We start from the raw sequence: 13,573 nt of genomic DNA, 5'->3' as shown, positions 1-13,573 counted from the left end.
TTTTTATGACATACTCTTTTTTTTTTTTTTTTTTTGTGCCCTATATGTCTTGGGCCTTTTGGACGAACAATCTTTTTATGCTCTGTATGTTTTGGGGCTTTTTGGACAATTTGCATCCTTTTATATATGATATATTTGTTGGTATTTTCCTTGTTCGTTTCAATTGTGGAAGCATTTTCTTCGTCCCTCTAGGGGACTTAGAGAATTTTTATTGAAGTACCCTTTTCATCCCTATGGGGAGTTAGAGAATTTTTGTTGACATATTCTTGGACGATGTTATTCATTTTAAGAATCTTGCCCAACATACATCTATTAAGGAATTTCATCGTCTTTTTGGTTTGGACGATGTATAACCATTTAAGGAGCTTCATCGTCTTTTTAACAATTTAAGGAGCTTCATCGTCTTTTTGGTTTGGACGATGTACATCCATTTAAGAAATCTTATCGTCTTTTTGATTTGGACGATGTATATCCATTTAAAGAATCTTATCGTCTTTTTGATTTGGACGACCATTTTGGGCTTTTGAGGAAGAAATAATTAGAGCGCATGAATTGTTGAACAACACTTGTGAAATGCTGAATAACCACTTATAAAATTCTGAATAATCACTTATTTGAATACATAACTTGTATTAAAAAGTACGGAATCAAATTATGTTAACTGCTTACAATTAGGCTATGGTTCCTTTTCGTAATACCTCTTTAGATGTTCGACATTCCACGGACGAGGCAGCTTATTTCCTTCTAAGTCTTCTAGGTGGTAACTTCCCTATCGTGAATAGTGGAAGACTTTGTAGGGTCCTTCCCCGGTTGGACCTAGTTTGCCTTGTGTTGGATCTTTTGTTGCAGGAATCACTTTCCGGAGGATGAGATCCCTGATGCTAAATCTTTTCAGTTTCACTCTCTGATTGTAGTATTCGGCTATCTTCTACTGGTACTTGGCCATTCTTTGGGAGGCTTGGTCTTTGACTTCGTCTAGACAATCCAGGTTCAGCTTCAATTGATCGTCATTATTTTGTTCGTCAAAGAATTCCCTCCTGAGACTAGTGAGCCCTACTTCGACTAGGATGACTGCTTCTGTGCCGTACGTTAGGTTGAAGGGTGTTTCTCCTGTTGGTGTTCATGCCATCGTCCTATAAGCCCACAGGACACTTGGTAATTCCTCGGGCCATGCTCCCTTTGCTCCCACTAATCGGGACTTGATAATCTTGAGCAAGGTTCGGTTGGTTACTTCCGTCTGTTCATTAGCCTAAGGATGTCCTGGTGATGAGTATTTTTTTTTGATACCTAGGCTCAAGCAAAATGACTTGAACCTATGACTGTCGAACTGACGACCATTGTCTGAGATGATCGTCCTTGGTATCCTGAACCTACAAACAATATTTTTCCATACAAAATTTTGTACCTTTGCCTCTATGATCATTGCAAGAGCTTCCGCTTCGATCCACTTCGTGAAGTAGTCAATTGCGACGAGTAGGAACTTCATTTGTCTCTTTCCCTATGGTAGGGAGCCCATAATATCGATCCCCCATTGTGCAAACGGCCAGGGCGAGGAAATAGTCGTCATTTTTTCCCTTGTGACTCGTTGAACATTCCCATACCTTTGGCAACTGTCACATCTCTTCACGAAATCTACTGCGTCTTGATGCAGCGTGGGCCAGAAGTAACATGCCCTCATGATCTTCCTGACAAGGGGCTTTGACCCCGTGTGATCCCCGCAAACTCCCTCGTGTACCTCCTCCACAACATATCTAGCCTCTTCCTCTTCTATACATCTCAAGTAGGGCTGGGAGAAGCCCCTTTTGTAGAGCTCATCATTTAGTACTGTGAACCAAGCAGCTCGCTTTTGGATCTTCTTGGCTTTTTCAGGATTTGGTGGTAATCATCCATCTTTGAGGAACGAAAAAATTGGACTCATCCATCCCGAGCGAGTGTGCACAGGGAAAGTTTGAAGCTCTTTGATGCTAAGGGAGTTTTGTTCTTCCAACCTCCAATCATTTATCTTGTCTTGGTCATCTGCTGATGCACTCCGTGCTACTTCGTTAGCTTCTGCACTCTCATCCCGTGGGATCTGAACAAACTCTGCGTGATGAAAGTTGCTTACCAACTGATTCGTCAATTTGAGGTATTTCTGCATTCTTGTCTCTTTTGCTTCAAAATCTCCTCTAACTTGCCCTATGAAGAGTTGTGAGTTGCTCTTAAGCATGATATTTTCAGCTCCAAGTGCCCGAGCTATTCTTAGCCCTGTTAACAAAGCCTCATACTCTGTTTCGTTATTGGTTATAGGGAATTTGAGCTGGACCCCATACTTGAGAACGTCCTTTTCAGGGGAGGTGATAACAACACCCGTTCCGCCTCCTTTTTGAGTGGACGATCCATTTGTATTGATCGTCCAAAGGTCTTCCTAATCGCCTGCATGCTCGAGGATGGTGAATTCTGCTATGAAATTTGCCAATGCCTGAGCTTTTACTACCGTTTGTGGGCGGTATTCTATATCAAACTGGCTGAGTTCGATGGCCCATTGTACCATTCGTCCCGCGGCCTCGAGTTTGTTCATCGCTTTCTTGATAGGCTGGTCCTTCATTACTATGATAGGATTAGCTTGGAAGTAGGGACGAATTTTCCTTGAAGCCACTATTAGGGCGAAGGTGATCTTCTCTATGCATGGATATCGAGCTTCAGCACCCTAGAAGGCCTGGCTGACATAGTACATAGGGAGTTGTACCTTGTTTTCTTCTCTGATCAAAGCTGCACCAATTGCCGTGACAGATACCGCCAAGTATAAGAATAAGTCTTTGCCTTCCTTAGACGGACTCAAGAGTGGGGGGTTGCTCAGGTAGTGCTTCAACTCTTGAAATGCTGTCTCGCATTCTTCCGTCCAAACAAATGCTCTCTTCAAGCTTTTGAAGAAAGGAAGACATTTGTTTGTTGCCTTGGAGACGAACTTGTTGAGGGCTGCCACTCTTCCTGTGAGTGATCGTACTTCTTTAATCGTCTTTGGTGAGGACATCTCGAGGATAGCCCTTACTTTTTTGGGATTTGCTTCAATTCCTCTTCGCGACACATAAACCCAAGGAATTTCCCTGAGGAAACCCCAAAAGCACATTTGGATGGGTTTAACTTCACATTGTACTGTCTGAGTGTGTTGAACGTCTCCTTAAGGTCGTCCAGGTGATCCTCTTCCTCTTTACTCTTGACGAGCATATCATCAACGTATACCTCCACATTTCTCTCAATCTGTTTTTTGAACATCTGGTTTACCAATCTTTGATACGTGGCCCCTGTATTCTTCAAACCAAAGGGCATGACCCTATAGCAATAGAGTCCTTGGCTAGTGATGAAAGCATTTTTTTCTTGATCTTCCTTGGCCATCTGTATCTGGTTATACCCAGAAAATACGTCCATGAAAGTGAGAAGTTTATGTCCAGCAGTAGAATCTACCAGCTGATCAATTTTGGGTAAGGGAAAACTATCCTTCGAGCAGGCTTGGTTTAGATCCGTGAAGTTGACACACATTCTCCACTTCCCGTTTACCTTTTTGACTATAACAACGTTGGCCAACCACTCAGGATAGTAGACTTCTCAAATAAAATTTGCAGTAAGCAGCTTATTTACTTTGTCCATTACCGCTTTGTTTCGTTCAGGGGCAAAGACTCTTCTTCTCTGCTGGACAAGCTTCTTCTCTGTGTCTACATTCAAGCAGTGCTGGATGATGTTTGCTGGGATCCCTGGCATATCCTCGTGACTCTAAGCAAATATGTCGAAGTTATCTTTCAGGAAGTTAATGATTCTTTCCTTCGTCTTTGTACTTAAATTCATCCCTACTTGGGTCGTCTTCGCCGGACTTCCCTTGACCAACTCTATCGTTTCTAGCTTCTTAACGATCTCTGGTGTTTTATCTTCAATTATCCATATGTGGTTCTCTTTTGAGGCCAGGACGGCCTGGTAACACTCCATTGCCAACACCTGATCTCCTCTTATCTCTCCGACCCTCTGTTCTGTTAGAAACTTTACCTTCAAACAGTATATGGAAGTAGCAACTTTCCAGCGGTTGAGGGTAGGCCGTCCTATGATCACATTGTAGGACGAGGGTGAGTCTACCACCAGAAAATTATGTTTGTTGGTTACCTGAAGGGGGTATGAACCGACCGTGACTGTCAACGTCACTATTCCATGGGGGTACACCTTGTCTCCACTGAAACTGACGAGGGGTGACTCGAAAGGACAAAGCCTTTTAGGGTCTACTTTTAATTGCTGGAAGGTGGAAAGATAGATAATGTCTGTCGAGCTCCCATTGTCTACCAGAACCCTCCTTGTATTGAACCCCTTAATCATGATCATAATGACCAGTGGGTCGTCATGAGGTTGATTTACTCCTCTGGCATCTTCTTCTGAGAAGTACATGTCTTGGTTTATTTGTCTTTGTTTCAGGGGAGGTAGGCTGTGACCACTGTTTACCTGCCTTTGGTGTGATTTTCTGAAGGATCTGAATGATCCCCCTATGGTTGGTCCTCCCATGATAGTTTTTATCTCCCCTAGTGCACCCTGTGGACGAGGTGGTGGGTGATCTTCATCTCTTTAGGAACCTCCGTGCTGATCCTTCTTATCGTATTTGTTGGAATCTCCCCTTTTCACATACTTCTGTAGTTTCCCTTTCCATATGAGTTATTCTATCTGCTCCTTCAAATCCCAGCAATCCTCTGTGTAATGCCCGTGGTCTTTATGAAAATAGCAGTATTTCCTCTTGTCGCGCACACTAGGCGATGAGTGGAGTGGCCTGGGCCATTTAAAAGATGGTTCGTCTCTTATTTTCGTCAAAATCTAGTCAACGGGCATTACTAAAGGCGTGGACTTCATTGGTCGAGGATTTTTGTCATCTCTTCATCTATTGTCTTCATCATTCCGTCGGTCAGCTTGATCTCTTTTTTGTCCTCTTCGATCGTCTTCTTTTTCCTTCTTCTTCTCCTTTGGTTTTTTTGCTCCCTCTATGGCTACTAGAGCATCTTCAATGTTCATATACTTTTGTGCTTTCAGTAGCGCCTCTGCCATCATTTTGGGGGGATTTTTTGCCAAGGAAACCAAAAAATCTCTGGACTTTAATCCTGCCTTAAAGGTTGTAAGTAGCACCTTATCGTCTGACTCGTCTACCTCCAACATTCCTCATGTGAAGCGCGTTACATAGGATCTCAAAGTTTCCTTTTCACCTTGTTTGATTGTGAACAAATGATCAGCTGTCCTTTTCGGACGTTGTCCACCAACAAAATGACGAACAAACGAGCTACTTAGTTGTTCGAAGTTATCGATGGATGACGTTGGCAACTTGGTGAACCATTCCCTGGTTACCCCTTTGAGGGTAGTGGGAAAGGAGTGGCACAGAATCTCATCACGAGGTTGCTGAAGACCTAGGGTCGTCTTGAATGTGTTTAGATGATCCAACGGATCTTTTAATTCGCCAAAGGGTTCAAGCTGGGGTAGACGGAAATTGGAGGGTACCCGGCACTCCTGGATTGCTACGGTAAAGGGTGAATCCGTCTTTTTGACAATTCTGTCCAAACTTTGATCCGTTTTTCCCTTGATAGCGTTTCTTAGCTCGTCCATCTCTTTCCTCATCTCCCTAAGGAAATCTGAATTTGCCTCTTCTAGAGTGCTAGTTCGTCTCCTGTGATGGTCTTCATCATCGTCCCTGTTGATTTCCATGTGGTTATCTTCTTACTGCAGTCGCTGCCTCATCTCCTGGTTTTGCTTGGTAAGTTCCTCCACAATGGCTGCTAATGACTGAATTTGTAGGGCCAATGCCGCAGGATCTGGGTTAGTGCTGGACTCCATTTGAACTTATAACTTGGAATGAAACTGTGTTCTTGAACTGGATGCTCAAGAGTCGTCCCCACAAACGGCGCCAAACTGATGATGCTCGAATCATCAATAAAGATGTTCGTCCAGACGGGAGTCGTCCACAGCTAATCCTAATCCTGAGACAAGTTGAAAAGAAAGTATGGTCACCGGTGTAGTGCCTGCTACAGAGCCTCCGATGCCAAAGTTAGAATAGCTAGAGTTTGAAGAAAGTAATATGGATGTATTAGGAAATTTTTTGTGTACCTCTTCGTTGGGTTTTGTCTATGGATATATATAGGCGCTTTCTTCTTAGCCGTTGGTTTTGTTTTAATGGTGGAATCATTGCCGAAGTTGTAACGCCCATGTGGGGTGTTAAATGGATAGATATATCTTCCAACGGTACGGAAGATCATTATTTATCTTTTGTAACGCTTCATCCTGATTGAGGGACGATGGTTGAGTCTTTGTCAGGTAGTTCCTCCTGGATTGAGCTAGCTTCGGTGTAGTCCTTGTCTATCGTCCTTCTTGGGTGGACGAGTATATTTTCGGGACCATCAGTCAATATATTCAAGTTTATTATTATTATTATTATTAGAGATAGAGAAATGATATGTTTATAATATTTTTACAACAAATTCTAAGTAGAAGGTTGTTACTGGTTGTTATTGTTAGAGCAAAAAAGTAATCTTAGTGTTAGTTTCAAATTTAAACCAATAACAACTAACCACATGAGATTTGTTGTAAAAATGTTGTAAAAAATGTTATAAATATAGTATCTCTCTTATTATTATTATTGTAGATTTTTAATGACCACTCTAAAGAAAATTTCTTGAGTCACCACTGGAAACTGCACCACTAGGGCTTTCTCGGTTTGGAATAAAAACTGCTATAACTTTATGATAGTTTTTCACACAAAATAACACCAAAACACACTTCATATTCTTTTTCGATAATCAACACCAGAACACTTTATTACAGACTTTAAAAAAGTTCAAGTTATTTCATTATTGCATCTAATAAGGTCATTATGCAATAACCAGCTTAAGCAACGTACAAACGAGCCTCGAACCACAAAGGGAAATTCTTGCATGCGCCCAGTGTATGAGACTTATTATAACACCCTGACATATTGGACTCACAGATACACCTAGCGTATAAGACACCACAACCACCATACCAGTGAAATTAAGAAGTCACAACACACAAATAAACAAACATATAGTAATATTCTAAATTCTATAACATTGGTGATGGATTACTAACCACCTCTTAAACTTTAGGTTTAAACCCAGCATCTACCACCAAATTATGTCCAGTGACAAATTGGGAATCCTCAGAAGCAAGAAACACCACAGCGTCCGCCACATTTTTCGGCATTAGCAACCCACCTTTCAAGTACGAACTTAACTCTTGCATCTTACCTATCTTCTCATCATTGTCCAACCTCATCGTGTCCTTTAGTAATGGCGTCCCAACTACCCCTGGTGAAACACAATTCACACGTATCCCATATGAACCCACCTGCAAGCTCGCTGACCTCACCAGCCCTAACACTGCGTGCTTCGACATGGCATAGTCGACAAACCTGTCAGTACCAATACTCGCCGCCATGCTCGTTGTGCAAATTATGCTCCCCCTCACGTGCCCTTCCACCATCGCCTTCACCGCGTGCTTCACACACGCCACCATCCCGCGGGCGTTCACCGCCATGAGCTTGTCGTAAGCCGACAAGTCTATGTCGAACACGCTCTGCTCACGCGTGTTGGTCGCTCGACCTATGCCCGCATTGCTGAACATGATGTCGAGGCATCCGTACTTATTGACTGTCGAGTCTACCAACGTTCTCACCTGTTCCTCGTCGCTGACATCGCAATGAACATAGCTGCATATGTTGAGGCTGATAGATGCAGCGACGCTTTGGCCCATTTCGTCTTGGACGTCCGCGATAACGATGGCTCTTGCGCCGTGAGTGGCGAAATGGCGAGCCGTGGCTTCGCCTATGCCGCTTGCTCCACCAGTGACTATGGCCACCTTGCCTTGGAGCTTGTTCTTTGGCGTTGTGGAGTCTGTCATTTCGTTCATTTGTGTAAATCAGGTGATTGAATATCTTTGCTATGTCAAAAAGGCTAATTATATACATATTAATCTTTCATTTGTTATGTGCTACTTTTAGCCAACTACTCCCTAGAAAGGTTGTTCCAAGTGTAAGAATTTACACCCTCCAATTGTGCCACGTCAGATTCTTGGTTCACTCCAAATATAGAGTCAAGACGAGAGTTTTGCAATGATTTGCTGTGTTATCTCACAACTGCGGGTGAAATCATAATGGTCTCCCACTCAGAAATGACTGGTAGGAAAATATCACTTTAATCAATGGCCACTTGAAAAATGTAATATATAATGCCGAAAAATTAAGTTAGATGTTCGTTTGTTGCATCTTACTATGTTAGCATTTTTTTTCAGCAAAAAATACTATTGACATTTACATCCGACTCTTCCTATATTTATTTGGTTCTAAATCTAGATAGCTATAAAATTTCAATTTTTTGTATCTCTCTCTCTCTCTCCAGGAATTTTCTTCAAGATGATCATTAAGAAACTTAAATTAAAAAAATGATAATAATAAAAAAAAAATTGAATATATTAACATCACAAAAAACACACAAATACATAAAATTTAAAATTTTCATTTTATAAGTTTTCATATTTTGAAATCGTTGTATAATAACTTCATTATCAATGTTATTAGATGCATATTTTCCAATGTACATAACTAAGTAATTATTCATTTACCTGCACCTTGTCTAAATAATTAATACAATAAACAAAATGCATCATCTTTTTACTTTTATTTTTTATGACCCATTCCAACCAATTTTTTGTATTCTTTAAACCAATAAGGATTGAATTGATGCAACGCACCACTATATATATATATATATATATATATATATTTTAGGTATACGGGCTAAGGGGTTGACAAGAACCTCTTTGTAAATATGCTCTTCTTATTTCTCCTAATCATTAAGATGAAAATATGAGACTTTTCTCATATCCTAGAATTTGAAAGAAGATTATTCAAGCCCATTCAAATTTGCTTAGAATATAAATCTTGCAATACAATTTATTTTCTAATAAGAAATTTGTCCATAGTGCTAGCAAAATAAAAAAATGATAAATTATAAGTTCATTCAATATATTTAACTTAGGAATTCAACCATTACAATAATCGTATTGATTAAAGTATTTAGACATTACTTTAGAGCATATGCATTACGTACAAAATGCACTACATAAATCCTACAAATTCAATTAAAGACAAAAGCAAGCACTAATAGACTAGAAGTTCGAAAAAATGTATTTATTTTTTTTAAAAAAATAGCGATTTTAAAATATGCCTTTTGAAAACACAATTTTAAAAGTCACAATTAAATATTTGATAAAGTTGCAGTTTGACAATAAAGTTATTGATCTAAAATTGCTGTTTCACTAAAAATTACTAAAATTAACCTTTAATGAACCAAAATGGTCAAATTTTTTTTTCATGGACTCAAATTTTTATTTAGGGTGTTCAAAGTTTTTTTTTTTTTTTTTTTTTTTTTTTTTTTTTTAGGGTGGTCAATAGCTATATTAATTTAAAATTAAATTTTCAAGGTATATAATTTTTTCCCTCAAGTAAGACCACCCACCCCAACACATAGAGCCACCCCTTCTCTTTCTCAATGTTCGTTGGCCAGGGAGCATAGGTCGCCATGGATCACTGGCGTGCGACATCCTTTGTGGATTTGGTGTCGAGTCACTTTCATGGGGAAGGGGCTATGTTAATCTGAATGTGGGTGGCTGCGGTGGGGCTAGGCGTAGGTTGACCAAGCCCCTATTTCGCATGGGCTAAGTTAGGTGTGAGGGAAAAATGCTTTGGAAACAAATAAAATATAAATATAAATATATATATATATATATATATTATATTATTTTTAAAGGATCTTGTACATTTTTAGACCTCTTAAAACACAACCAGATTAACCTAGTTAATTAGCCAAGTGATTACTTAGTCAAATTATTCAAATCTAGGTTAACACAAATATATCATATCATTGTAAAGTGCGAAATTTACATAACACAATGATATGATAATTCAGGAAAACCAAATTGGTAAAAAACCTGGGGAGGATTTAACCTATTTATTCTCAAGGTAAAACAGATCTACTATGAAAGAATTGAAGTTTACACAATAGCGACTTAGACCACTAACATCCTATTGCTACCTTGAGTAGGAAACTTACTACCACGACCACGCGACAGCTCCGAGTCCACGGACTACTTTCTTGGATTCACAGTAACCACAAGTACTCCCACTTGGGTTTTCTTTAAGCTTTTTATGCAGCAACTGAAACGATCACCAAGCTCTTGACATCAATCTTGAGATTGGAAACCCTAAGTATGTATGAAGGCAAACACATCTAGATCTTACAAAAGATTCATACACACAGCATAAACAACATCAATAAAAAACATGGCTAGAGTTTTTCCTTTTATACTTAAGGCAAAACATAAAAACCTACACGTCAAACGGACTTGGGCTAAGTTGAAAAATTCTGCAGAAAAACAATTTGTACAAGCTTCGATCGATCGAGTCTAATTCTCAATCAATTGAGCCAGGTAGATTTACACAGTAAATCCCACAGTACACTCGATTCCAACTTTACACATAAACAAACTTTGAATAAGTCTAAAACAAGACTAAACCTTTTGATCATGGTTAGCCAACATTACAAAATGAAGTTCTAATACATTTAAACTTAAAGTCTTATAACCCAACAAACTCCTCCTTTGGCAATTCGTGAAGAAACACAAACTAGACAAAGTGCTCAAATTTTACAAAAACAGCCCATTACAATAACATTGCCTAACAAAAACAAATTCAACCTAACTACTATCTATTAGTTACAAAGATAGACAGCAGCACGACTGAATCAACCTTTATTCTCTTGAAACACTCAACAAACACATAAACGTATGTGTGGAAAATACAAGTAAAACAAAATAACTTCTTGATTTCACATAACATAAAATAAAGACATATATCATGAATAACCTCATAAATATAAATCAATAATCAATGTAGCACAATGTGAAATAAGAAACAAATATAAATACATCATAGTATCTCCCCCTATCATAGACAACTCAAATAAAACAAAAATAAATCATGAGCCAAAAAATATAAGTACAAGATGAAGCACCTAGATATAATCTAAAGCTCCACAGCTCCAAAACAATAAAATATCCCCCTATCAAGAAAATTTCCTCTCCATATGTACTCCCCCTTTTTGTGACGAATTGCCAAAGGGCAATCATGACTCATCATCAAAAGGAGGTGGTAGAGGTGATCATCTAAGACTCTCCAAATCTGCTTGCAAGGACTGAAGCTCAGCAAGCATGTCCACCAAAAGCTGACCATGAGCCACCTGAACAGTCATGACAGTCTCCAACATACAACGAATGTTCGAATCATCCGAAGTAGAAGATGGAGGAATAGTAGCAGCAGTCGGATCTATGTACGCCTCAGCAGTAGGATCACCTGTAGAAGAGGGAGGAGAAGGTGTGACACCAGAAGACGACTCAACTCTGAGTAGCCCTCTTCCTAAGGAAGGTGGCACCTATAGAAGCTATAATATGAACCGGCTCAAATGCAGGAAACTCATCTAATCCTAAATGCAACAAAATCCTATAAATGAAAATGGAAAAAAATAGACCATGAATAGTAGAACTACTCCTATGAACCTCAATCAAAGAACAAATGAAAAGATGAGGAAAACTCATAGAAGCATCTGTGACAAGAGCAAACAAAAATGCACATCTCTCTAAAGAAATAGTATGCAAATGAGAGATGGGCCAGATCGAATGGTAAGAAATCCAAAAAAAGAGATAATGAATCTTGGTCAACTCGTGAGAGGTAATCCAAGGATCAGAACCCCAATAGATAGAAGTCCCAGTAAGATATGACATGATATCATCAAGGGGAGGAGACTCATCGTAAGGATAGACGGGATGCTAGACCTTAGGCACCCTAAGAGCAGTGGCCACTACTGTAGGAGTAATAGTGTACTCTTCACCCCGTATCCAACTCTTCACATACTGAGTGTTGGAATCATTAGAGTGGACAGAGAGGTTCGAGTAGAACTCTCTAATCAAGGTAGCTGGAGGAGGATGATCAACATCCAACAAAGGCAACCAACCCCTACGCTCAAAGTTTCTCCTAATTTCTGGGTCAAGCTCATCTAAAACTAACTTCTGCTCAGCCCACACATTCCTAAGAATGTTCAACTTCTTATATGTCTCTTGGTTTTTCTCACTCAGAAACCTCTCACTTTCAAAGGATGGAGTAGAAGAAGAGAAGGATGTCCTATGGGCTCTAGTCTTCCTAACCATGATGCTAAAGAGCAAAAAGGACAGACAGAAAAGGGACAAAAGACAAAAACACAAGAGAAAGAAAAAACCAAGGGCAAACTGCATCAAACACAGTTAGAGTAAAAAAAAATATAGAAAATAACAATCTATATGATGCATGAACAGAATTAATGCATGATGCATGCTCTAATGCATTGAGAATAGTCCAATAACACTTTAGAAACACAAAATTGGCTTGAACATAGAGTTTATACCAAAAACCCCAAATTTTGAAAACCCACTTTCAAAAATTCCAACAAATTGACCAATTGATCATTACACAAGTTAGATAACAGAATATAATTATTAAATCAATCAATCAAACAAGCCAATTTCAACAAATTTTTCTTAATTGAACAAAATCCCCAATTCAGGTAGTTTCAAACCCTAGAAAATTCAATTTTTCCCAATTCACCAAATTGATCAAATTAAACTACAAGGATTAGTTTATTAACATTCCACAACAAAAACCCAATGATCAATTTTGAAAGAAAATATTGAAATCAACAAAAACCCCAAATTTTCATATGTTCGAATTTTTTTCCCAAAATGCATGAAAAAAATGTATGAACAATGAAAATAAATGAAAAAGGAAGGGTAAAATGGTCTTACTGGCCTTAGAAGACAAAAACCCTTGAAAAAATTTGAGGGAAAACAACAAAAGTTGCCTTGGCTTGGATCGGTCAAAGAGAGAGAGCCAAAAAGTTTTTGAAAAAGTTTGAATAGTGAAGAACACATGAAGAAAACATGTTTTTAAAAAACTCTTTGAACGATTTTCGATTGATCGAAAAACAGATTCGATCAATCGAAAATTAAATTCAATCAATCCAGCAACGATTGAGCTAAGCAGATTCAAACCAAATTTTAATCGCAATTTCGATCAGTCGAGAAATAGGTTCGATTGATCGAAAATCTAGAAATTTTTTTTTTTGAAAAATAGAGCAATTTTCTGCTGAAACTCCTTAAAGCATGGTATTTTATGAATAGAATGCATGAGTATGAGATGAAATGTTTTTCAAAAACACTTGTATTGAACCCAGATCTCCTAAAAATAAGATTTTCAATCTATATTTCCTTAAATCTCAAACTTCAAACACATTTCGCATTAAAATCAAGTAATTTTCAATCTTGGATGGCCACAACAAAATCACACACAATAACATGCACAAAGTTTAGCAAAGAGTAACTTGTCTAATGTGTGCAACTAGCAAAAGTTTAAGATACATGTGAGGTAATATGTGAATAGTAAGCAATCACAATTTCTACAAAATTCATTACATAAATTTGAAAG

General features: G+C 38.7%; 1 protein-coding gene across 1 annotated transcript; it reads right to left on the bottom strand.

Moving 5' to 3' along the window:
- Positions 1-6,825: 6,825 nt before the first annotated feature.
- Positions 6,826-7,931, bottom strand: LOC115965913 ((-)-isopiperitenol/(-)-carveol dehydrogenase, mitochondrial-like). Its single transcript, XM_031085222.1, has one exon. It carries the CDS (start codon positions 7,912-7,914, stop codon positions 7,102-7,104), a length of 813 nt encoding a protein of 270 aa, XP_030941082.1. The 5' UTR covers positions 7,915-7,931; the 3' UTR covers positions 6,826-7,101.
- Between the last annotated feature and the right edge of the window lie 5,642 nt (positions 7,932-13,573).

Source organism: Quercus lobata, chromosome 10 (assembly GCF_001633185.2).
Source record: "Quercus lobata isolate SW786 chromosome 10, ValleyOak3.0 Primary Assembly, whole genome shotgun sequence".
Taxonomy (NCBI): Eukaryota; Viridiplantae; Streptophyta; class Magnoliopsida; order Fagales; family Fagaceae; genus Quercus; species Quercus lobata.
The sequence above is the reverse complement of the archived record's forward strand: the minus strand, read 5'-3'. Positions and strand labels throughout refer to the sequence as shown.

What these genes read in the sequence shown, in the direction of transcription:
- LOC115965913 (XM_031085222.1), bottom strand. Translation starts at nt 7,914, where the DNA reads ATGAACGAAATGACAGACTCCACAACGCCAAAGAACAAGCTCCAAGGC.